The sequence below is a fragment of the Carcharodon carcharias genome, chromosome 31 (genome assembly GCF_017639515.1).
Source record: "Carcharodon carcharias isolate sCarCar2 chromosome 31, sCarCar2.pri, whole genome shotgun sequence".
Classification (NCBI taxonomy): Eukaryota; Metazoa; Chordata; class Chondrichthyes; order Lamniformes; family Lamnidae; genus Carcharodon; species Carcharodon carcharias.
The window spans coordinates 4220345-4247250 of record NC_054497.1 but is presented as its reverse complement, the minus strand read 5'-3'; the positions used below and the strand labels follow the sequence as shown (position 1 = coordinate 4247250).

The following is a 26906-nucleotide window of genomic DNA, read 5'->3' as shown; positions in this document are numbered from 1 at the left end:
TTTGTTTAATAACCGTTGGAAACCTCATCCCGCCTGTTAATGAGGTTTCATCAAAAATGCGAAGGCCGCCTGGCCTATTCGCCCGTAAGGTTGGACGGGCAGTGAAAAATTCAATTTAATTACTTGATTAAGTGGCTTAATAGCCCTCTTAATTGTCAGACCCACTGCCGACTCTCGGGTGGGCCTGCCAAACGGTATATCACACGAGTGCGCAATGATGTCGGGACTGACCCACGTGTCTATCAGTGGAACACCGCTCCCAGTAGTGTCACTTCACTATAGGGCCTAGCTAGGACCTGGGTCTGGATGACACGCTCTGGAACTGGCTGCTCTGCTTGGCAGCAGTTACTGACCCCTCTTCCCACACTTCGTAGCATTCAGCAAGTTATAGCAAACACTTTTTTGAGGCAACTGCACAACTAGGAATTGGAACTAGGTCCCAGATCAGACAGGACCTCCTTAAATAGTGGCAGCAGCTAAAGAGGTTAAATAGCCTCCTTCTACTGCAATTTTCTACTCTCGTATCACTGGCGTATAACAGAGTAGTCTCACTTGGGGCATAAAAACAGAGGATGTCAGAAATATTCAGCAGATCTGGCATCGTCTGTGGTGAGAGGAATAGAGTTAATGTTTCAGGTCGATAAATTTTCATCAGAATTGGTACAAGTTATAAATGTAATAGATTTTAAGCAGGTGAAATGGGGGAGGGGGGAAGGAAAAACAGGATGGTCTGTGATAGATTGGGAGACAGAAGAAATTAAATAACAAAATAGGTGATGGTGCAAGGCCAATGGGAGTGGTAATGGGACAAATAAAGAAACAAAGGATATCTCTAGAGGAGATGTGAAAAGCAGAAGGTGAACAGCTGGTGTCTGAAAGCAAAAATACAAGTAAGACTGAAACACGCAATATAACAGAAATAAAATACTGGCAGAGATTACAGTCTGTAATGGTGGAACACAATGTTTAGTCCGGAAGGCTGTAAAGTACCTACTGGAAAGATGAGGTGTTGTTCCTGGAGCTTGCATTGAGCTTCATTGCAACATGACTGCAGGCCGAGGACAGAGATGTCAGCGTGAGAGCAAGGTGGAGAATTAAAATGACAGTTGACTGGAAACTTGGCTTTTTTACCCATGGGTTGAACAGAAGTGTTTCACAGTGCAGTTATCCAATCAGCGCTTATTCTTCCCAATGTAGAGGACAAAGTATTGTTAGTAGCAAATGCCACCAACTGGAACGCCACCAACTGAAAGTTCCCCTCCAAGTCACTCACCAACCTGACTTGGAACAATATCGCTGTTCCTTAAATGCCACTGGGTCATACTCCTGGAGCTCCCTCCCTAACAGCACTGTGGGTGTACCTACACCACATGGGCTGCAGCGATTCAAGAAGGTGGCTCACCACCACCTTCTCAAGTGTAATTAGGGGTGGGCAATAAATGATGGCCCAGCCAGCGAAGCCCACATCTCGTGAATGAATAAAAAAAAAATGCAGTAGACTAAATTGAAGGAAGGATGTGAAAATCGTTGCTTTGCCTAGAATGAGTGTTTGGGGCCTTGGATGGTGAGGAGAGAGGAGATACAAGGGCAGATGTTACACCTCCTGCGCTAAGATGGAAAGGTGCCATTGGGAAGGGATGGGGGTCTTTGGGGATGATTGTGGAGTGGACCAGGCTATCACAGAGGGAAGCTTCCCTTCTGAATGTTGAAAGGAAAGGGGAAGATGCTTTTGATGGGGATGTCACACTGGAGGTTCCCCCAGCCTCAATGGGGAAACAGTCAAGGTACCTGGGTTAACACTCATCAATGTAAGATATTGGTGTTTTCTCCTTATTTTGCTTCCCTTGCCTGCTGAACACACTCTGGCTGAGGTATTGAACAGACGTACCCAGTTTCAAGGTGTTTGGTTCTTTGCATCTGACTACCCAATTCACCTCAATCGTTGTCTCAGTCCTGTGCCGCTCTGATTTGGTGAGAGTTTGGCCTGGAGTTCAACGTTCATTGTGGTTTTGTTCCACCCATCTCCTCGTTCAACTGGACAGCTTATTCATAAAATTCAAAGACTCTCCCAACCCAGCTCTCTCATTTGGTAGTTAAATTCACCATACACTAATTTTCCTACATAGCTGATCAGGATGTGAGCACAGTGGGCAGCCTTCAGTTAGCAGGAGATCCAGAGGTGGATGGTTGAGAGAGAGAGAAAGTTTTGCAGCGCAGAGAAACAAAGCAAGGTTTGATCCAAGGACGTTTACAACCGAGAGCTTGACTTGTGCTTTTACCCTTTGATTTTCTTGAGGGAAAATCATACTTTCCGGCATTTAAATGATGCAAAACATCAAATGCGTGGTGGTGGGGGATGGGTGAGTAATCCTTGTTATCACCTCCCTGATGTTTCTACCTATGTTACGTTAAGATAGTTTGTAACTGCACCGTCTACAAATGATACAGCATTTTCTTTCCACTCTCCCTTCCTTTTCTGAAGGCACTAACAACTACTTGAGTACAGTTGCACAGATGTCAGCCTCCCTTCTGACCATTCTTGAACTTGCTGAGTGCTGGAATATTCTTCCCTTTTCTAACTGTGGTCTCTTGTGCACCAGTCATTTACCTTCATCCCCTTCCCCCCATTACCAGCTGCACCTTCAGTTCTCTCCTCCCTTGCCTTCAGAATGTCCTCCTTAAGCCTCTTATCCACCCTCCTCCTTTAAGAGGCTCTTTAAAACCTTTAAGTAGCTCAGTAACAACTTCTGTCTGATTAACATCCCTGTGAAGTACTTTGGTTGTGACATTTGTACTACATTAAAGTGATGAGTGTTACAACTCACTCATAGAAGTCCAAGTCACTGTGACAGCATGCACTCTTACAAAGTTGTAGTCTGGAGCTATGGGAGAGGCTTCAACACACTTTCCATTACATAGCTGACTAGGAATCTCTCACAATCTTACCACCAGTGCATTGAAGGATTTGCAGATTTAAACTCCAACTGCTTGGCCATCAAGTCTTGAAGTGGGATTTGAACCTGGAATGTCTGGTTTGGAGTTAGGGATGCTAACCACTACACCACAAGATCACTTTGTTAACTATAACAGCTCTTGCTCTCAGCCTATATCCAGGCCACACCGTTTCAGGCAGCCATTGCTGGATAGTCAACAGGAATGGGGACCTTAGCTGATGTTCTTTTTTTCATCCTTCCTGTCCTGGGAGTACTGTTGTGTTCCCTACTGTAGAATAATGGATTAATAGTTATGGTAATGAGATAGTGATGTGCACTATGATGTAACCATGACCTCAGCAGTTATGTGCAAGAGACTAAGGAGATCAGATGGGATAGTCCGTCCACGAGAGAGATGTACCTAACTAGAAACCTATCATGCATATAGTGTAACTAAAGGTGTTTTTGAAGAAACCTACCAAGGTTAGACCTAAGTCACTCACAAGTAGAGGGAAACCAATACAGATTAGGCCACAAGTTACCCGAAGAGAGATCCAAATACTATTATTCAAAGTGGAAATCAAACCACAAACCAACCACCACTGCTCCAGTTACAGACAAGTGCAAATAGTAACTCCTTCCACAAAGCAGGAGTATTAGCATTTATATAGGAACTGATGCTGGGGCCTTCTGACAATCTCATCTCACAGACCTGCTAACGGCTGATCACAGTAGAATCATACAGTCTTACAGCACAGACTGAGGCCACTTGGCCCACCATGTATGTGTCAGCTCTTTGAAAAAGCTATCCAATTAATCCTACTCCCTCTGCACTCTTTTCCCGTACCCCTGTAGATTTTATTTCCTTTTAAAGTATTAATCCAATTCCCTTTTGAAAGTTATTATTGAATCTGCTTCCACCGCCCTTTCAGGTAATGTGTTCCAAATAACTCACAATTTAGTTGGACTTACACATAGGATAAGAAGGTGTTTGAAGGGGTGGAGCATTTCGATCGGGAGATGAGATGGTACATTGCAGAATGGTCGATGGGTGAGGGAGGTCAGAAGCGAGGCACAACGAAATACACTTTTGAAAGCATGCAGAAACCATACAGTGCTTTTGAGGGATTGTTGGAAAGGGCAGAGGGAGAGAAAAATTGGCTTCCATGCATGGCCTTGCCCCTCCCTACATCTGTAAACTCTTGTGGCCCTCCAACCCTGTGAGATTTCTGAGCTCCTACAGTTCTGGCCTCATGCACATCATCGCCCGATTTTAAACACTGCGGCTGTGCCTTCAGATGCCCAGGCCCCCTAAGCTCTGGCAGTCTCTCCCTAAACCTCTCTAGTTCTCTCTCCCTTTCAGACGCTTCTTAAAACCCACCCCTTTGACCAAGCTTTTAGTCATCCAACCTAACATCAAATTTTGTTTGATAATCACTCCCATTGAGCATCTTCGGTGCGGGCGGGCGGGTGGGGCGGGGGGGGCGGTGGTGGGGGGGATGTTTTGCAAAGTTAAAGGAGGGATGTAAATTGTAGTTGTTGTCGATGGGTCAGGAGTTTGGCAGCAGGTAGAGGGATGACACACACGTAACAGTCGGTAGGAATGCCGAGCACTGGCAAAGGCTCACTAGTGGTGTTGATCCAGCTCTACTGACACTCCTACCCCAACCCACCCACCCACACCCCCCACCTCTGCCCCCTCGCCACCATGCAGGACTGCCATTGATTTCCGAAGGACTGACAACAAGCTGGATTCTTCTCTTTTTGCAGGGCTGTTGGGAAAACCTGCCTTCTCATCACTTACACAACCAACGACTTCCCTGAGGAGTACATTCCGACTGTGTGAGTATCCATGGCTACTCCTTTCAGCTTTACTTTCCACTCTTTCTCACAGGGGATGGTTACTTTGGGGAGAGAGGCCCCAAGTTTCCTGGAGTCATCGGGCTGGATTTTCCCTAGCGAGGCAGGTCTCACGAGTCAGGGAATAAGGGGCCCCGTTACATCCAATTTTCACTCTGGGAAGGTGGACGTGGGACGGAGTTCGCCAACTCCAGAGACAGATTGTAGCAGGCCACCGGGTCAGGTGAGTGCTGAGGCAAGATGGTTAGAAGGCCCACCTCAGTCCTCTGGGCTTTGGCCCAGTTGTATAAAATGCTGATAGCCCCTCTGGTCTTCATCCCTCACACCCCCTCACCCCTCACACTCATCCCCATATCCCTTCATATTCCCTCCATGCCGACTCATACCCCCATGTCACCTCCATTGCCACTCACCCAGTAGCCACTATGGGCAGACCCCAGGAGCCATGTGGTGGTGAAAGAAACTTCGAACAGTCAAATGCCACTCTCACTCATACACACTTAATACTGATAAAACTCTCCCATTCATGAAACCCATTCAAAGCTAATAAATCCTCTGAAGTGTTCAATCCGTTTAAAAACATTGTTCTATTCATTACCACAACAAAGACAGCTAACCTTTTATTGGCTTGTTTAAACTGTCAATCCAAATGTGAACTCCACCACCCCCCCCCCCCCACCAATGAGATAAGTGCATTTGTAGATTTTGAAACTCAGCCAAGCATTCATAATGACCTTAGCTGCAATAACAGCCCTTGGGGAATGTAAACAAAGAATTCTACTGAAACTGCAGGAACAGATAGTAATGCATTTTTTCTAATCTACAGCAGTTTGACTGTCAGTCAAAGGAATCTAGCTGATGACCTTTTTTAACGCTGACAGCTTCAGCCTGTTTTTTTCATATTTAACAGGCTGGGGATTTTGAAAACTTCAGAAGTGGGCAATTAAATAGATCTCATCTTCCCTTGATAAGCACTTATGTCTACTCCATAAATTTGTGCCTTCCACAATGCAGATTACGGCTCTAGGAACAAGCAAAAATGGGGTCTGTTTGAACATAACACTTATTTCAAATGGTCCTGCTGAGTTCGGGTTCCCTACCTGTGTGACTCACACCCCACCCCCTTCCCCCACTGGAAAAAACTGTGTCTGTTGGAGATGGGGGGTTAGGCATCCGCATCCAGTTCCCACCTACCAATCTTAAAGGTCTCTGGAGTCGACCCAAGTCTGCAAAAATCAGGCCCATAATCCCATCATTTACGTTTTTGCAGTTTCACACATGGCCAATATTTCTAGTGAGACTAATAATGTTTCAGGCAGCTTGAACTGATGGAAATTTGTCGGCCACATGCATCCAGTTTCTGATGCAGAAGAAGTTCTGTCTGATATTTGAAAACTCATAAAATTAACCCTATTCTGCCAACTGGAGGTGGTTTTGAGCGATGATCCTGAGACTCCTAGACTGTGTCCCTTATTTTAATCGGCCCACCATTGGTGGCTGTACCTTTCGTTGTCTCGGCCCCAAGGGGCAGACCTCAGGAGCCATGTGGTGGTGAAAGAAACTTCAAACAATCAAATGCCACTCTCACTCATACACACTTAATACTGAAACAACTCTCCCATTCATGAAACCCATTCAAAGCTAATAAATCCCCTGAAGTGTTCAATCTGTTATAAAAACAAGACACTCCCTCTCTATGCCTCTCTGCCTCTCTACCTCACTTTCCTCCTTTAAGACTCTCCTTAAAACCTACCTCTTTGACCAAGCCTTTGGTCATCTGACCTAATATCTCCTCATGTGGCTCAATGTCACACCTTGTTTTGTAATGCTCCTGTGAAGCACCCTGGGCTGTTTTATTGGCTCAAAGGCCCCTTTCCTGACAGTTTCATCACATGATCCCTGCCTCCCCACAGCCAATCAGAAGGTGAGCAGACTCTCCCTGAGCTGATTGGGTGATTCTTGACCGTCAGTGAAGCACTGACCTTTATTCCCCGGTGTCCACATTTTTATAACCAGTAAATAAAGGTCTTCAAAGAAATTTTTTTTTTTTTTGCTGCCTCTGTGGTCCTTCTCCTGACTCTTGCTGCAGCAGGGCCCTGGCCTTTAATTCCTGTTGACTCCAGGGCAAGGCTGGAGGGTTGGCAACTCTAAAGCTGCCCCACATTAATGTGGTGCTGCTTTGGAAAATCAGGCCAGTTGCACTGGGTGGTCAATGGATGGCAGGAAAGCTGGCAAAATTCCGCAATGCACCACATGGCAACAGCAAGTTGCCCTACACACTTGAACATCAACAACTACAACAACAACAACATTTATGTAGCACCTTCCAAAGGAATCATCCCCTCAGTGACACTCTGGTCCACTCCTCAGTCACCACCAGCACTCAGTTCCCTTACCTTTCCATGCAAGCAGGGGGTGCTTCCAATATAGAATGAGAAAGAACTTGCTTTATATGCTTTTTATTCTTTCACAAAGTGTGGGTATCACCAGCAAGGCCAGCGTTCATTGCCCATCCTTAATTGCCCTCAAGAAGGTGATGGTGAGCCATCTTCTTGAATCACTGCAGTCCATGTGGTGTAGGGTACACCCACAGTGCTGTTAGGGAGGGAGTTCCAGGATTTTGACCCAGCAACTGTGAAGGGAAAGTGATATAGTTCTAAGTCAGGACGGTGAGTGACTTGAGGGGAACATCCAGGTGGTGGGTGTTCCCATATATCTGCTCCCCTTGTCCTTCCTAGTGGGGATAGTGGTCATGGGTTTGGAAGATCCTGTCAAAGAAGCCTTGGTGAGTTTCTGCAGTGCATCTTGTAGATGGTACACACTGCTTCTACTGTGCATTGGTGGTGGAGGGAGTGAATGTTTGTGGAAGGGGTGCTAATCAAGTGGGCTGCTCTCTCCTGGATGGTGTCGAACTTCTTGAGTGCTGTGGGAGCTGCACTCATCCAGGCAAGCGGGGAGTATTCCATCACACTCCTGACTTGTGCCTTGTAGATGGGGGACAGGATTTGGGGAGTCAGGAGGTGAGTTACTCGCCGCAGGATTCCTAGCCTCTGACCTGCTCTTATAGGCACAGCATTTATGTAGCTTGTCCTGGTCAATGGTAACCTCCAAAACATTGATGGTGCCTTTCACAACCTCAGGACATCACAAAGCACTTTACAGCCAGTAAAGTACTTTACATGTGTTGTAATATAGGAAACACGGCAGCCAATTTGCACACAGAATACTCCCAGAAATAGCAGTGTGACAAGGACCAGGTATTTAGCGAGGATAGTCGAGGGGTAAATACTGGTCAGAACACTAGGAAGTGTTACCCACCCCTGCTCTCCTGCAAAGCAATGGCATCTTTTGTGTCCACCTGAGATGGCAGATGAGTGCTCCATTTAATGTCTTATTTAACAAATGGCACCTGTGACAGTCCAGGATTCCCTCAGTACTGCAATGGGGTGTCAGCCTGGATCTTGTGCTTAAGTCTCTAAAGTGGGACTTTAACCCTTGACCTTCTGAATCATTGGTGAGGGTGCTACCCACTGAACCAAGGATGACACTGACATTGAAATCCTTGTAAATGGATATTGGGTGGAGAGGCTGCAGCCTCTTGAGTTATTCTTTTTGGACTGACACCTTTTCCCGCCTTCCTTTACAGCTTTGATAATTATTCCACCACTGTGACCATCGATGGTCACTTAGTGAATCTGGGATTGTGGGACACAGCCGGTCAGGAAGACTATGACAAGCTGCGACCTCTCTCCTACCCTCAAACTGTAAGGACCTATTCGTAGCAAATTTCTCATTCTCTTTTTCTCTTTTGCCAAGAAAGCAGGAGGGTTGAGTTAGCTCAGTTGGCTAAGAGTGTGGCGCAGCATGGGATCAATCCCTGTATTGGCTGAGGAAGTACTTGGGGCCTACCCGCTTGCCTTTGACCCTAGAGATATTGTGGCAGAAGCCGTGATTAGCAATCCTTGGTGGGCTGTAGCAGTGTACTGACCATCCACAACAGCTGCCAAACATCTTGGATCCTCCTTGACTCTTGGATCATGCAAAACACAGTGGCAAAGGTGAGGGCAGCACCTCCACAACAATCAAACTCCTTAGCATAGATTTAGCTGTGTGACCTTTGGAATCACTTATAGATTGGACATACTCAAACTACTACTTTTAGAATCCTTTGATGGGGTGTGGGTATCGCTGGCAAGGCCAGCATTTGTTGCCCATCCCTAATTGTCCTTGAATTCAATGGCTTAGGGGCAGTTAAGAGTCAACGACATTGGTGTGGGCCTGGAGTCACAAGTAGGCCAGACCAGGTAAGGATGGCAGATTTCCTTCCCTAAAGGACATTAATGAACCAGATGGGTTTTTATGACAATTGATGATAGTTTCATGGCACTATTTCTGAGACGGGTAAATTAAATTTAAATTCCACCAGCTGTAGTGGGATTTGAACCCATGTTCCGTAAAGTATTAGCCTGAGTCCCTGGATTATTAGCCGGGGACATGAACATAAACGACTGTCGCCACCTAGTAAGGAAGTGTAATGGTTTGGCGTGGTGTTGAGTGGAAGGAAAATCTGGCTTCTGCGGACTACTATCTGAATCATTGTGCCTTCTTCTTTTCCAGGATGTGTTTGTGATCTGTTTTTCCCTGGTCAGCCCTGCTTCTTTCCAGAATGTACGTGTCAAGGTGAGTCATGGGGCACTACGACCTTTAGTAGGGGAAATGGCCATTCAAACAATCACAACTGTGCAGAAAGAAAGATCAGAAAGATCGGCTCCAACCCCGCTTATCTGATTTCTCCCTATACATTAGAATACCATTTTCTTTTCAAATATGTTTCCAATTCTTTCTTAAATGCCTTGGTCTCAATCAATGGCTTGTGGTAAAGCTCCTATGTTGGCATTGGCATGTTAAAGGGGTTAAGTAAATGCAAGCTGTTGTTGTAGCGTCATCAATCTCAATCTCAATGAATGACTTGCGGTGAAGCTCCTAGCTTGGCATTGGGATGTTAAAGAGGCTAAATAAATGCAAGCGGTTGTTGTAGTGTCATCCATATTCAAGTGACCTCATGTGGAGGGTGGGGGGGGGTGGTGGGGGGGGGGGGAAGTTCTTCCTTTAAGCTTCTAAGTTTGAGGGCAGGATTTTTACGTTGTTGGTGGAGGTGTGGTGAGCAGGCCCGGGAGTGATCGCAAAGCCGACTGCCGCCCACGATCGGGCCCCAATATCGATCTCCCACTGTCCGGCCGATTAACGGGCAGCCAGCACGGAAACGCTGAGCGTTACCAGGGTGGGGAACGAAAGGAGGGTGAGCGCTGAAGTGTGCGCACGCGTGCAGGCGTGCGCAATGAAATCTCCCTGAGGCCGGGACGTGTTCTAAATGACATTTCAAAATTTTTATTTTGTTTTTAATTCCTGCTGGAAACCTCATCCTGCCCCTGGTTGAGGTTTCGTAAATAACCCTTTTCGCTCCCATAGGGTTGGGACGGGCAGTCAAAAATTGCATTCGGTTAACACTTTAATGGCCTTAATCGGCCTGTTAATTTTCGACTCCTGCGCTCACCCGCCAACCGAAATATCGCGCGAGTGCGCAATGACGTGGGGACACTCGCCCGATGTCATCGCGCGTCATTTTATGCTTGAGTGGGTCGGGGGTGTGCCCGGCCTGCTCAGAGAAAATCTCAGCCCGAAGACGTTTTGCTCCCGATCCACTTTCCAGTGGAAGTGATCTTCCTCAATGTATCCCTTGGAAACCCTTTCGTAATTTTGAAAACCTCCATTTGGTTTCCTCTGCTCCCATGAATCCAACTCCAAGCCTCTCTCATCGTAACCCCTGGTTATCATCCCAGTGCCAGGATTGATCAATGATGTTTAGGCTCATCAAGGTGAATACCACCCTCAACACCAACCTCCCCCCGACACACACACACATCATCATTAATGGGAAATATTTAGCTCCATTGACCAGGTATAAGTGGTGGCCTCTGATAAACATGGAAGTGTAGATGGTGGGACTGTACATCAGATTGTCTTTTTTTTTATACATCGAACATGTTAGAGTAGATTTTAAATTTTCCACTGGATGTAAATGTTGGGGCTTGGCTGGCCATTGCTAAAACTACCCAACTTTCATTTCTGTTGAGATCAACGATAATGATTATCTGACAGTTCACCCGCAGTGCCAGTTTTACGCTGCGGACTGCAAGTTGAAACTCCACCCCTCTCTCTCCCATCAGTTGCTCTAAGTGGACTTTAACCCTGCCATCTGGACCCCTGTATTTTTATTGATAATCTGCCCCTCTCGGTGCCAATGGGCCCTGAATTATGACGTGTAAACCCCAGTCTCACCCTATACAGTCCTGACTATCTGACCAAATCTCAGAACGTGGAAATGTTCTGTTGAACAACACTCAACTTCCTTCCATGGCTACCCCAACATATTTCCCCCTTTACCTGCATTTCCAGCAACACTCAATAGCTCATTAGCTTTGGAACTTACTTCTGGGTGCCTTCAGTTGAATTCCCAGGCATATTTACAGAACTTAAATGTCTCCAAATGCCACCAATTTTACTCCCTTTTCCATGTTTAAATCCCTCCACAGCCTTGTCTCCCCCTGCACATTAACCTCGTTCATTCCTACAACCCTTCATAAACCCTGAGTCCTTCCAATTCAGGACCCCGCTTCCTTCATTCCATCATTGGCAGCCTGACCTTGAGTGTTTTTTTCAAAAACTTACCTCATTCAGAGAATTTGTAAAGGTACATTGGGTGACAGTTTAAATTTAACATTACATTAAAAAGCAAAACAGATCAATTTCTTTCAATACAGTATATGACACCCTGAGGTGCCTCACTACACGTACAGGTTATATTTGGAATATTCATTTCACATCAAAAATACATGGAGCAGAATTTTACAGCAGCGGGATTTTACACTCTCGCTGAAGTCAATGGGGTTTATGATGGACTCGCTGCATTTTACGGCCCTAGCTACTGGAATTCCATCCCTAACCCTCTCCATCTCTCCCTCTCTTCCTTTAATACCCTCTCTAAAAACCACCTCTTTGATCAGCTGCTTTAATGTCTCTTTCTTTGGCTTGGCGTCAATGTTGATCAGATAGTGTACCTATGAAGCACCTTGGGCCATTTTGCTCCATTATGGGTGCTATATGGATGCATGTTGCTAACAAACGTATTATAATTTAGAAATACAAATGGTTTCTGACTAAAGAACAGAAACCAAGATATATTTTCATCTGCATAGTTTCACTCCATTTACATGTTACCAGATAAGATCAAAGCATAAACTATGATCTCATTCAGCAAGTCTCATATTTACAACATCAGACACTTCATTCTGAACAGTAACTAAACCCATCCACTTACAACAGGTGAAGGGCACAGAACACTTTCTAATGTCTTTACCCCAAGCATTAGTATTTGCATACTGCTCCCAGGATAGGTATGGCATGAGATAGATGCAAAGTTAATGCCTAGAATAGCACTCCCCAATTCTTGCTTCTATGTCCATCGTTCTTAAAGGACGAGTTTTTGAATTCAGCGTTGAATGTGGAAAATGTGATCCCATTCCCTCTCGAGACTACACCGTGTTCATTTTACCTCAGATCCTTAGAACAATCGGGAGTAGGTTGGCCAACACCACTTGGATTTATTCTTAGAGGTTTCATGACTTAACCTCTCACCTCCAGTCATCCCACATGGTCAAATTGTTGTTCTCTGGATCTCCAATATTCTTTTAACTAACACATGAGAGTTTTCAAAGAAGATGGAGGAAGAATCCCTCAATTTTGTTTTTAATGCCCCAGTGGTTTCTCTCCTGGTTGTGTTGTAGCAGTGTTTGGGGGGATATAAGGGGATATTAATCTTTAATTCCTGGAGACTACAAGACAACCCTGGAAGGTTGACAACCATGCCAGAAGAGACTTTCACCACACTCCTCTTCATTGCTCGGTGAAGGGGGGAGATCAGCCTGGGTTCCATCTCTTCATTGACCTTACGTGGATGTGGATGTGGATGTGGATGTCAGCTGAAGATGGGCCCAGGCTCAGGCTCAGCTGTGATGCCTCTTGCATCCAAAAATCCAGTTGACACCCATTGTTCAGACTTGACCTGGCAAGGCACCAAAAAATTGTGAGGGTGGAGCACTTACTTTTTTTATAGAAAAATATATTCAGACTCAGGGGAGTAAGCACAGTGTTCTTGGGTTTCAAGCTGAGCTAAGTTCCAGAGTGCCCACAAATTCACCATGTAATCCATCGCCATTTGTTAATGGAGGAAAGCTTGGTTCACATTTCCGCAGAGTTCTTCCGGCACACCGGCGAGGGGGTCGGTGGATACGGTGCATAGGTCTGGTTATACCGTATTGCCTGGGCTTTCTGCCAAAGGCAATGGGAGGAGCCCTGGCATAAATTCCAGCCAATCGTTGGCCATGTTGGCAATGTTTGCTTTCAGGTAGAGGATAATGTAGTAGAAAAAGGAAGATGCAAATGCTGGATAGAATTTGAATGCAAGTTTTGGCTTATCCCACGTACATCTCATATTGTGGCTGTGTCATAATCAAAGCAATTTAATTATTTCTAGCAGGAAGCCAGTGATGATTTGGATCATTGCAGAGGGATGTTGGAAGAGTGACTTCAGTTATGAGTGACCTCAGTTAGGAAATCTAGACCTGTCTTCCTTGGAACAGAGAAAGTTAAGCGATGACCTAATCAGAGGTTTTCAAGAGAAAAAAGCTCTTCTCTCTGGGGATTGGGTCAATAACCAGCAGCCATGGATAATTAAAATCATTGTCAAAAGATCTAAAGGGAAGTTGAGGAGAAGTGTTTTTACTCGGGGAGTTATTGGGACCTGGAACGATTGCCCTGAAAAGGGGATGAAGGTTAATTCCTCAAGTAGTTGTGAATCAGAGCTGGACAGGTGACCCAGAAACAAAAACTGCTGGAAAAACTCAGCAGGTCTGACATCATCTGCGGAGAGAAAGACAGAGTTAATGTTTCGAGTCCGTATGACTTCTTCAGAGCTAAAGGAAAGTAGAAATGTGGTGAATTATATTCTGTTTAATGGGGGGGTGGGGGGGGGGGGGGGGTGGGTGGGGGGTGGGGGGTGCAGAACAGGGCAGCTGGATAGAAGGCCAGCGATAGGTGGAGACAAAGGAGAGATTGCAAAAGATGTCATAAACAAAAGGCCAAAGGTTAATGGTGGTGGTGCTGGTTAAAGGAGGTGTTAACGGTGACATTAAGAGGAGAAAGCAGAATGTGGTAATGGCCAGACTGGATAAGCACTCTGGGAAGAACAATATAAGCAAGTGACAGATGGCCCTAGTGGGGGTGGGGGTGGGGGTGGGGTGGGGGGAGGGGACGGTGGTTAAAAATAAAAATGAACATTGAAAAAAGGGAGATCAAAAAGGGGTGAGGATAGAGGCGAGAGAGAGTTCATGGCCTGAAGTTCTTGAACTCAATGTTAAGTCCGGAAGGCTGTGAAGTGCCTAGTCTGAAGATGAGGTGCTGTTCCTCCAATTTGCATTGGGCTTCACTGGAACAATGCAGCAGGCCAAGGGCAGACATGTGGGCCTGAGAACAGGTCCTTCCTTGGCTTGCTGCAATGTTCCAGTAAAGCCCAACGCAAACTGGAGGAACAGCACCTCATCTTCTGACTAGGCACTTTACAGCCTTCCGGACTTAACATTGAGTTCAAGAACTTCAGGCCATGAACTCTCTCCTCTATCCTCACCCCTTTTTGATCCCCCTTTTTTCAATGTTAATTTTTATTTTTAAATTTTTATTTATTTTTTTCCACTTATTTTTATCATTATTATTTTAAAATTTATTTCCACTTTTATTCACTATTTCATCCCCAGCTTTTAGCCTAATTTTGACTTAATTTCCCACCACTGTCCCCTCCACCCCCACCCCACTCCCACTAGGGTCATCTATCACTTGCTCATATTGTTCTTCCCAGAGTGTTTACCCTGGTCTGGCCATTATCACTTTCTGCTTTCTCCTCCTAATGTCACCATTAACACCTCCTCTAGCCAGCACCACCACCACCATTATCACCCCTTTGGCCTTTTGTTTATGACATCTTTCGCAATCTCTCCTTTGCCTCCACCTATTGCTGGCCTTCTATTCAGCTTCACCTGTTCCAACCTCCCCATTAACCAGTTTATATTTTACCACATTTCTACTTCTCTTTAGCTCTGGAGAAGAGTCATACAGGCTCGAAATGTTAACTCTGTCTTTCTCTCCACAGATGCTGCCAGACCCTGTTGAGTTTTTCTAGCATTTTTTGTTTTTGTTTCAGATTTCCAGCATCCGCAGTATTTTGCTTTTATCTTAGAGCTGGAAAGGTACTTGAGAATGAGGAACTTTTATGTTTACAGGCAAGAAGCGGGAGTAAAAACAAGACAGCTTTTTCTAAGAGGCAGCACAGGCACAATGGGATGAATAGCTTCCTTGTGTGCTGTATGATTCTATGAAGAGGAGGTATCCGCATCACTATTTCTTTACTCTAAACCATTTTGCTACCATTTTGTGTGGTAAAATATCAACATACCGAAGCCCTATGGCTGAGGCTGGAACGACTGTAGTTTTGGATTGAGGGCAGGGTGTGTTGAACAGTTTCCTGGCTGTTTTGTGGATTATCTGCACGCCTGTGGGGAGTTTGCAAAAGGCGAGGTGCACTGTTGCATCCAGGAAAATGGAGAAGAGGGTTGCATGACACATCCACGCCGCAATCTTCACTGGGATAGGGTCTCTGTGTTGATTTTGTTGGTGAGGATCACGGATTGCATGTCATCATGGAGTAGGCAGAGAACAGCGCCCAATTTCTGAGGGCAGCCAAAATTGAGGAAGATACTCCATAAGCCTTTGTGGGGGACATAGGCTCAAAAGCTTTCGTGAAGTCAGTAAAGACCACATGCAGCAGTCGGTGCTGTTTCTTGCACTTTTCTTGAATTTGCCACGTAGGGAATGTCGGTGGTGCCTCTCATTGGGCAAAAGCCGCGCTGTGACTCTGGAAAGAGTTCCCCAGCCACTGGGAGGAGATGGTTGAGGAGGATCCTTGCAATTGTTTTCCCTGTGGCAAACACAAGGGAGGGGGGTGGGGGGTCTCCTCCTGTGATTACCATTTTCAGACCCAATCTCCCTTCTAGATATAGTCATGATCACTGCGTCTCCGACATCCACCAGCACATGCTCTTCTTCCCAGATGAGGGATCTGAGGCTGTGCAGCCAGGCCCAGGAGTGTACCTCTGCCGTGTTTCAGAATTCCAGCAGAGAGTCCATTTGCCCCAGTGTCATTGTTGCATTTCAACTGTCGAATGGCTTCTTCAATCTTGCTCTGGACTGGGTTGGCGCCGAGACTAAACTGGACAGAGCACAGAGGAAGGGAGCTGAGGCCATGCGAGTCAATGTTCTACCCAACCCTTCACACACCACCTGCCCTGCGTGTGGCAGAGTCTGTAGACTGTGCATTGGACTTATCAGCCATCGCAGAACTCATGGAACCAGAAGAAAGACATCCTCGATCCCGAGGGGCTGACTAAAAAGAAGAAAACATTAGCCTTATTCTCTAAAGGCTCCACCTTGGAATGCATCATAAAGCAACTCAACAGCATGTCACTGAGTGAAAAGCTGGACATGGCACTGCTGAAGAATGGCCATTCCAAATCCCACAGTCTCAAACGCAGTGAAGACATGAATTGAGTAGGAAGTGGTGTCCTGAGTCTTGAATTTAACAAGAGTGAAGACATAGAAAGGAGAGAGGAAATGTGGAATGGTATACTTGTGTCAGAGTGGGAACAAGAGAGGCAATATGATTTGGTCAATAGCGCAGATAAAGTAGAGAAAGGCAAAGGTTCTGCTGGGGGCAAGACATAAGGGAAGGCATACCTGTCAGATGCTGAATGTTCTTCAACTGTTTCTGCCAGGAATGTAGGAGAGATGTCAGAGATTCTCCAGGGATGATAAACAATAGACTAGATTTTCCATCTATTGACTATGAAAAGATGGCAGTGATGTCACAGGAATGAAGCATGTCAAGACTTCCAGGGCTTTGGTATACAAGCGCAATAGTGAATAAAGACAGAGCTTAAATGGTTTTCTTACATGACGAGAGTGACTGTATTTTAAAATTACTTCATTGGCTGTAAAGTGCTTTGAAACATCCATTGGACGCACAAGGTGCTACATAAATGGAAGTCTTTCTTTCTTTTTCATGTTGGCCCAACTGTCTGTGAGGATAAGTCATCATTGGTCCGCTTTTCTTTCCCTTTCTCCTTACACAGTGGTACCCTGAGGTCAAACGGCATTGCCCAAACTCTCCCATCATCCTCGTGGGCACCAAGCTTGACTTACGAGATGACAAAGAAATCATTGAGAAGCTAAAGGAGAAGAACCAGGCACCCATCAGCTATGAGCAAGGTGCACAGATAGCGAAGGAAATTGGTACGTGACATTCATACAATATGAGTGGAGACTGTGCTTACACATTAATTTGATCATTGACAGTCTCATGAGTGGCGGACATGATCAGGGCACGGGATGTGCTTTGTGGTCATCTCTGAACAGAATGTTCTCTTCCAGAAACCTAGTTGATGAAGGATAGTCCTGGCGCCCATCTTTACTCAGTCTTACATTTATTTACAGAGTGAAACATTACAAGAGTACACCTCCTAACTCAACCATACCACAGTTTCAGTAAGATTCTATTTATATAAATGCTCAAGTAACGGCCACAAGTTACATATAGTTAAACACGATTCAGAGACAGTTAAGGTTGGGCATGTACTTACTGGAGTTTAGAAGAATGAGAGGTGATCGAACTGAAACGTTTAAGATTCTGAGGGGGCTTGACAGGGTAGATGCTGAGAGAATGGGGGAATCTAGAACTAGGAGGCAGAGTTTCAAAACCAGGTGTTTTCCATTTAAGATGGAGCTGAGGAAGAATTTCTTCTCTCAGAGGATCGTGGGATTCTCTTCCCCAGAGAGCAGTGGAGGCTGGGTCATTGAATAGATTCAAGGCTGAGTTAGACAGATTCTTGATCTACACCGAGTCAAAGGTTTCAGGAGGCAGGTAAGGGGAGTGGGTTTTGGGCCACGATCAGATCAGCCTCGACCTTAATGAACAATGGAGCAGGCTCAAGGGGCCGAATGGCCTATTCCTGCTCCTATTTCTCATGTTCTTAACACAGAAAACTATCCATCAATAATGTTCAAGACATAATAGAGCATTTTTGGCCAGCTGATGAACAAATATTCACCCTTCCTCTAGCACTCGATGGCCAACCATATTTTTCTGAGGGAAAATGGAATTAGCCTTGGAACTAGAAGTCCTCATACTAGCGGATGCGCAGGTCAAAAACTTTATCCTGGGAATCCTACTCCCATGCCCTTCCCACCCCACACCAACACCAGTTCACATATCGCGAGCTGAAGAGTAAGACAGCTTGGCCTAGAAATCTGGCAGTGCTACGGTCCTTTATTTAGGTGCCAAATGGCCTTCCAAGCCTAAGGTTAGGAAAGGCAAGAACTGTATGTTCATTATGAGTTGGAAGTCAACCACCTGCCATAATGGGAATAAATTGCTTCAGTGTCCAGGCCTGAAACAAATGTTGAGCACTTTACACGTGTAAATAAGTTTTTAACACCTGTTTTAGGCCCCGTCTGCAATACTGGTCCACCTACTGGACTATCTTAGAGAGATTGCCTATTCATTCACTATGAGCAAGGCAAGTTTCTATGAAATACCTACCTGCAAGTGGAGCCAGGAAGGGGAGAGTCCTCCTCACAGCTTCACATTTAAAGAACATGGATCGCTACTGGCCACCGGTAGCTCTCCCAACCCGCTGATCACCAATGCCACCCCTGAACACATTTGGAACACCAACCCCACCTTCCCGGTGGCCCTCCCTTCCTTTACGTGCTAAAAGACGCACTGAGGTGAAATGGCACCAAGTTTGACTTAAGGGATGACAAACAAACCATTGAGAAGCTGGAGGAGAAGAACCAGGCACCCATCAGTCATGGGCAAGGTGCACAGATAGTGAAGGAAATTGGTATGTGACATTCATGCAAGATGAGTGGAGACCATGCTTGCACATTAATTTGCCCATTGACAGTCTCATGAGTGGCAAAATATTTCACATAATCAGGGCATGGGATATGCTTTGCATTCATCTCTGAACAGAATGTTCTATTCCAGAAATCTAGCTGGTGAAGGATAGTCCTGGAGCCAATCTTTACTCAGTCTTACATTTATTTACAGAGTAAAACATTATCAGCATACATCTCCTAACTTAACCATACCACAGGTTCAGTAATGTCTCAAGTGGAATCCCAAGTAATGCCCACAAGTTACATTTGGTTAAACACAATTCATTTACAATTAAAATAAAAGCAAAATACTGTGGATGCTGGAAATCTGAAACAAAAACAAAAATTGCTGGAAAAGCTCAGCAGATCTGACAGCATCTGTGGAGAGAAAGACAGAGTTAGTGTTTCGAGTCCGTATGAGTCTCCTACAGAACTAATCGAAACAACTTGAAATGTTAACTCTGTCTTTCTCTCCACAGACTCCTGCTGAGTTTTTCCAGCAATTTTTGTTTTGTTTCATGTACAATTAAGGTTGGGCTTAAACTCATCGGATTTTAGAAGAATGAGAGGTGATCTAATTGAAACATTTAAGATTCTGAGGGGGCTAGACAGGGTCAATGCTAAGAGAATGTTTCCTCTCATGGGGGAATCTAGAACGAGGGGGCACAGTTCCAAAATCAGGAGTTCCCCATTTAAGATGAAGCTGAGAAAGAATTTCTACTCCCTGAGGGTCGTTGGAATTCTCTTCCCCAGAGAGCAATGGAGGCTGGGTCATTGAATAGATTCAAGGCTGAGTTAGATAGGTTTTGATCTACAAGTAAGTGAGTTCAGGAAGCTCGACTCCTCGAGGTACATGAGGCCCGAGATCGTCAGGAGCATCTCGGGCCTCAACCACTCACACCCAAGGATCATTCCCCCTCATTTCACCAACCCAAGCCCCTCCACAATCCACACACCCTTAAAATGGCCATGTCCAAATTTCTAAGGCCCTTCTACATTAACAATCGGTAGTTCAGAAATGACCACATCGATAAGGCCCACACAACTGGCTTCTCCTTGTGAATGAGTCTCACTCGACCACCTGCCATCCATATCAGGGAATCGCAGGCATTTGAGTCGGGACTGTCAATTCTGAAGTGCAGGAGGAGCAACCGAACAGAAACAAACAGAGGACATGGGCTGAAAATGCTTTTCTCTTGTTTTTAATTTGCACAGGGGCTGCAAAGTTTATTGAAAGCTCGGCCTTCAAACAGAAAGGCCTAAAGACAATATTCGACGAGGCCATTCGGGCTGTCATCTTCCAACCAGTGCAGAGGAAAAGGTTATCGTGCCACATTCTGTAGAAGAAGTACCAGGAAATTATGGGTGGGGTAAATCCTTAGCAATTCCTGAGACGTTGTGCGACAACATGGAGTTTGAAGTCAATTGGAGTTTTCGTTGCCGATCTTTGCTCTGCTAGTAGAATCTTACAACTCTGAAGAAGACCATTCGGCTCATCGTGGCTGTGCCGTCTCACTTTGCTACTGGATTAGTCCCCACTCCCCCTGTTCCTTCCCCATGGCTCTGCAGCTTTCTCCCCCAATCCAATTCGCTTTTGGAACTTACTATTGAATCTGGCTCGCCCTCCCTTTCAGGTAGCGCCTTTCAGATCATAACTAACCGAAAATAAAATTCTCCCCTTCTGGTACTTTTGACAATTGCTTTAAATCTGTGTCCTCTAGTTACCAGCCTTTCTGCCACTGGAAACAGTTTCTCCCTGTTCACTCTTATCAAAACCTTTCATGATTTTGAACATCGCTTCTCCTGAAGGCCATGAGGATAAAGTCCCATGGGTATTGGATCTTGTCCTGTGTGTCTCCCAATTTGTTATTCGTACATGAAGTGTTTAGCTGATAGAATAAGTATCACTGTCCCTATTTCTCAATGCATTGCCCAACCCTCATCTTCTTGAAACAGTTTCTGCCTATCTGCTCCATGAGAATCCTGGGGGGTTAACATTGACCACAGACTTAACTGGACCAACCTTATAAACATTGAGGCTACAAGAGTGGTCAGACTGGAAATTCTTCAGCAAGTAGCTCATCTCCTGACTCCCCAAAGCCTGTCCACCATCTACAAGGCACAAGTCAGAAGTGTGATGAGATAATCTCCACTTGCCTAGATGAGTGCAGCCTCAATAACACTCAAGAAGCCTAACAGCATCCAAGACTAAGCAGTCCATGTGATCAGTGCCCCATCCACCACCGTAAACATTCACTCTCTCCACCACCCCACAGTGGTTGAAGTGTGCACCATCTATAGGATGCACTGCAGCAGCACCCCAGGGTCCCAGGGCTCATGCAACAGCGCCTTCCAAATCTGCAACCTCTACCACTTAGAAAGACCAGGGCAGCAGGTGTATGGGGACACCACCACTTGCAAGTTCCCCTCCAAGCCACAAATGATCCTGACTTGGAACTATATCTCCGTTCCTTCACTGTCGCTGGGTCAAAATCCTGGAACTCCCTCCCTAACAGCACTGTGGGTGTACCTACACCACATGGACTGCAGCAGTTCAAGAAGGCAGCTCATCACCACCTTCTCAAGTGAAATAAGTGGGCAATAAATATTGGCTTTGTTACCGATGTTCACATCCCACAAATGAATAACTTTAAAGAAAAACTTAATAATTTTTAACATCTTTATTCAAATTGCTACTCCAACCTTCTCTACTCTAAGGTGAACAATCCCAAGAACCGAGAGTTATCACCCTCGATATATTTCATCCTCATCATAAAGAAACATGATATTCTTGACTTACCTTGATGCTCCTGTTAAAATCGTCATAATCTTTTGGGATTTCTTTCCTGGACCTGCTCACAGATCGATTATGAGTTATCCCAGTCTATGGCATATTGATTATTTCCAAAATCTGCAACCAGAAACTGCCTAACAGGATTTCCAGTCAAATTTTCCAAACATTTTGCGGGTCCATTTTTTGGGGAGAGGTTTTGAATATGCAGTGGTGGGCTCAATACTGTCTTCATCGTTTGCATTTTTAAGCAGCTCCTTCATATGTGGGAAGGAGCACAGCAGGGTGTGACTGGTACAGCTCCTCATCACTCGTACGGACGCTCGAGTCATCCAAGATAGTTTGCAGCAAAATTGGACACACCTAGCATTCCACTGGGAGGGTGAGGCACTAAACTCTGTGGGGAAAAGTCAGACTTGTCCTTTTTTCTCAACAGCACTGAGACATGTGGCTCAAATCTCAACGGTTAACAGGTAAGAAAATGCGGTGGCTACGAGAGCAATTAAACTAGTTGATCCAATCTTCCTACATGTGGCCCCACTGACCCTGATGTATATAAAATTTCTGTACAAATCTGCATCAAAGCCTGAAGAATGTATCTGACAAAACCATTACTGTCTTCTCTTGAAAATATTCTCAAATAATGTTTGTGTCTTGACTGCTCACGAGTGAGTCTTTTATTCATTAGCTTATTTGAGGCTTCTTGAAATAAAGTTTACCAAAAAATTTAAAATTCTGATCAAATATTCAATGTTGCACTCATCCAATCAGGTCGCCAAGTTCAAAGTTACCTCATGGCATGTTATCTAAGAAATCTGTTTTATGCTATGATGCTTCCAGTTTAATCTTCACGTTAATAATAATAACAGCAGAAAGTTCTGGAAAAACTCAGCATCTGTGGAGACAGAAAGAGAGTTAATGTTTCGAGGCTCTTCAATATGACTGGTTTTCCCAGCATTCGCTGCTTTTATTTCAGATCTCCATAATCTGCAGGATTAACATCTGCCTTGTTGGATTCAAATTATTGGATAATCCAGCACTCAGTTAGTACAAAAAAACAACTTTGTATGTTCAGGGAATGAGGGTGCAACACCTTGAGTCAAAACAATTACTGGCGTGGTGAAACATCCATTATATCTGCGCACTTTCTCAAACATAATTGATTAGCTGAAAAGAGTGCATGGCTCCTGTGTGGTGAGTTTCTGTCAAGTGCTCAGGGCTTTGGAAAATGACGATCGCTGGTTCATTTACAAAGCATTTTGTCACCCTCTTGCGGTGAGAGGAAAGTATTGCAAGACAAAGCATATTGTTCCTCTTCTGCGCCTATCTGGTTTCATTTGTGGGTGCATGTGTACGTTTGTACGTGAGGGTTGTCGTGAGCGAATCTGGTCGAGGCGTCAGGGGTCTTGCTGTCCGGCTGGAGAGCCGGCGAGAGACCCGCGCTGCCTCTTTCCGGGAAGGCCCACACGCCAACCAGGCAGCTCCGGGCCTCCCCCTGCAATCAAGACCACCGAAGGCAGAAGTCTCGTTTACTGAGATCTGCTGGCCAATCGGAGGGCTGGCAGGCCCTGGGCTCAGCAGCGCCGCTGGGGAGGGCACCGGAGTCCCAGGATCACAGGGCGCCTGGGGCCACAGGTAAGTGATGTGGCGGGGGGGGTGGGTGGAGGGGGGTGGGTGGTGGTTTCACAGGGTGGGTGTCACAGGGGGAGGGGTACAGGGGTGTCAGCAACAAGGGCAATGGGGTGGCTCTCAGAGAGTTCCCCCTTCCTGAAGTCCAGTCCCCCAATACCGCTTAGTGCCTTTGATCGAGGGACCGCCACATTATCTGTGTTGGGTCCCTTGCTGTTTACGGTACATATAAATGACTTAGACTTGAATGTAGGAGGTTCGACCAGTAAGTTCGCAGATGACACAAAAATTGGTGGGGTGGTAAATAGTGAGGAGGAAAGCTTTAGATTACAGGAGGATATAGATGGGCTGGTCATATGGGCTGATCAGTGACAAATGGAATTTAATCTGGATAAGTGTGAGGTGATGCACTTGGGCAGGACAAACAAGGCACAGGAATACACAATGAATGGTAGGACCCTGGGAAGGACCGAAGATCAGACGGACCTTGGTGTGCATGTCCACCGACCCCTTAAGGTAGCGGGACAGGTAGATAAGGTGGTTAAGAAGGCATATGGGATACTTGCCTTTGTTAGCCGAAGAATAGAATATAAGAGCAGGGAGGTTATGCTGGAACTGTATAAAACGCTGGTCAGGCCACAGCTAGAGTATTGCGTGCAGTTCTGGAATCTGCATTATAGGAAGGATGTGATTGCAGTAGAGAGAGTGCAGAGGAGATTTACCAGGATGTTGCCTGGGCTGGAGAGTTTTAGTTATGAGGAGAGATTAGATAGACTGGGGTTATTTTCCCTGAAGCAGAGGAGATTGAGGGGGGAAATGATTGAGGTGTATAAAATTATGAGGGGCACAGATAGGGTCAACAGGAAGGAACTTTTCCCCTTGGTGGAAGGATCAATAACCAGGGGACATAGGTTTAAGGTAAGGGACAGGATGTTTAGAGGGTTGTGAGGAAGAATTTTGTCACCCAGAGGGTGGTGGGAATCTGGAACTCACTGCCTGAAAGGGTGATAGAGGCAGAAACCCTCATAACATTTAAGAAGTATTTGGTGTGCACTTGCAATGCCATGACATATAAGGCTATGGGCCTAGTGCAGGAAAATGGGGTTAGAATAGCTAGATACTTGTTTGAGCAGTGCAGACTCAATGGGCTGAAGGGTCTTTTTCTGTGCTGTAGATCTCTATGACTATGCGTCTGTGGCACAAAGTTCTGGCACATGAGTGGGATATGATCACATCTAAGAGAGAACCTTACCATCGCCCCTTGACATTCAATGGCATCACCATCACTGATTCTCTCACCATCAAAATCCTGGGTGTTACTGTGGCTATAAGAGCAGGTCAGAGGCTAGGAATCCTGTGGCAAGTAATTCACCTCCTGACTCCCCAAAGCCTGTCCACCATCTCCAAGGCACAGGTCAGGAGTGTGATGGAATACTCTCCACTTGCCTGGATGAGTGCAGCTCCAACAACACTCAAGAAGCTTGATATCATCCAGGATAAAGCAGCCCACTTGATTGGCACCCCATCCACAAATATTCATTCCCTCAACTGCTGACGAACACTGGCAGCAGCGTGTACCATCTACAAGATGCACTGCAGAAACTCAACAAGGCTCCTAAGGCAGCACCTTCCAAACCCACAACCACTACTATTTAGAAGGACAAGGGCGGCCGATAGATGGGAAGACCACCTCCTGGAAGTTTCCCTCCAAGCCACTTACCATCCTGACTTGAAAATATATTGCTGTTCCTTCACCATCGCTGGGTCAAAATCCTGGAACCCCCTCCCTAACAGCACTGTGGGTGTACCTACACCACATGGACTGCAACAGTTCAAGGATGCAGCTCACCACCACCTTCTCAAGGGCATTTAGGGATGGGCAATAAATGCTAAACTAGTCAGCGAAGCCAACATCCCATAAATGAATTTAGAAAAATAGTGTTAATATGACTGGACTTAAATGCCTAAACCCTTGTGGTTGTGCATTGGAAGTTGAAGAAGGCCCTCACCGAGGAGCATTACTTTGGGGATAGTAGCAGAATGATAATGTTTCTGGGCTAGTCATCCAGGAGCTTGTCTTAATGATCTGGAGATATGTGTTCAAATCCCATTATGGAAGCTCTAGAATTTAAACTTATTAAGTAAATCCATAACTAAATCATTAGTAACTGCAACGATGACCATGAAACCACTGAATTGTTGTAATAATCCCACTGCGGTTCATTAATGTCCTTTAGGGAAAGAAATCTGCCACCCTTACTTGGTCTGGCCTACATGTGACTCCAGATCCACAGCCATGTGGTTGACTCTTCAATGCCCTCTGAACATGGGCAACAATTGCTGGCCTAGCCAGTGATGCCCACATCCCGCGAACAAATAAAACAAAAGTTTGAGGTCCTACTTGAGTCAGTCTTTATTTTAACACAGTTAAGGTGACAGGAGGAGGATTCCGTGTTTAGGAGCAGTAGGAGATTGAGGGAATGAAGAGTAGCAGCGATAATCAAGACCATTAGTTAGCTTTTTAGCCCCGGTCTTGCGAGCTGTGGCCAGGCTAACTTTCGACGGCCAGGCCTCGTTAGCAGGCCGATTGCCAACTTCACGACAAAGCAGTTCAGAGGTCAATGGGAGGCGGCTGTCCGTCATTATAATCAGGAGGCTCAGAGGCCAGGGAACGGAGGGAATGGGCCCCCGACACACGGTAAGTGGCCTGAAGGGTTCTGGGAAGGAAAGCTCAGGGTGGTGGGGTGGGGTGGTGAGGGGGTGGGGGTCGTGTTAGTGGCCGGGCACTGGGAAATTCTGCCCTTCCTTATTCCTGCCCATGAGGAAGTCTGTTAAAAGTGAAAAATGCCCACCTCTCTGGGCCTCGAGGGGCCAGGCTCCAATAGCCAACCGCATTGGCCTGGTGAGGAAATCGGGTCACTGCTTTTTGGCTCCGTCTCAGGTAAAATAGCAACCAGTCCCTGATGACGAAATTAAAGTTACTTAAAGGACCCTGCAGTCCGCCAGATTAGGGCTGGATGGGAGAGGGTCCATTGTCCATCTATTCCCCATTGAACCCATCCTTGATATTAACTTCACTGCCTCTCAGAAGCTGGACAGTGAACGTAAAAATCAGCTCCACACGGCAGGTAAGGAGGTACAAACTACAGGTCATGGGTCACAAGTGGCCTTGCCTCAGGCCGTTGAAATTCAATTCTCCGGAGGAAGAACTACAGTCGGAGCTACCATCAGGAATTCATTACCACAGAGGGCTGTGGGAGCCAGGTCATTGAGTGTATTTAAGACTGAGATAGATAGGTTCTTGATTGGTAAGGGGATCAAAGGTTACGGGGAGAAGGCGGGAGAATGGGGTTGAGAAACTTATCAGCCATGATTGAATGGTGGAGCAGACTGGATGGGCCGAATGGCCTAATTTCTGCTCCTATGTCTTATGGTCTTATGGACAAACCAGTAAAACTTGGAAATGAAAGGGTACCAGTAAAACTTGTCTGAACTGGTCTTGTACACCTTAAAATGGAACTCCAGTTTTACTGGCGCCCGTATAACTGATCTTTAGTGGGATTTGAAAATTATGACCTGGTTTTTCCTTC

At 45.7% G+C, this 26906-nt stretch overlaps 1 protein-coding gene across 1 annotated transcript; it reads left to right on the top strand.

The window, feature by feature from the left end:
* The first annotated feature begins 2229 nt into the window (after nucleotides 1–2229).
* On the top strand, nucleotides 2230–20470 carry LOC121271725 (ras-related C3 botulinum toxin substrate 1-like). Its single transcript, XM_041177913.1, has 6 exons — nucleotides 2230–2360; nucleotides 4704–4775; nucleotides 8440–8557; nucleotides 9411–9473; nucleotides 17090–17249; nucleotides 20112–20470. Exons 1-6 carry the CDS (start codon nucleotides 2323–2325, stop codon nucleotides 20237–20239), a joined length of 579 nt encoding a protein of 192 aa, XP_041033847.1. The 5' UTR covers nucleotides 2230–2322; the 3' UTR covers nucleotides 20240–20470.
* Nucleotides 20471–26906: the final 6436 nt, after the last annotated feature.

Coding starts and splice junctions, on each gene's coding strand:
- LOC121271725 (XM_041177913.1), top strand. CDS start 2,323: ATGATGCAAAACATCAAATGCGTGGTGGTGGGGGATGG. Junction 2,361..4,703: donor TGCGTGGTGGTGGGGGATGG/GTGAGTAATCCT, acceptor CTCTTTTTGCAG/GGCTGTTGGGAAAACCTGCC. Junction 9,474..17,089: donor TCCAGAATGTACGTGTCAAG/GTGAGTCATGGG, acceptor CTCCTTACACAG/TGGTACCCTGAGGTCAAACG.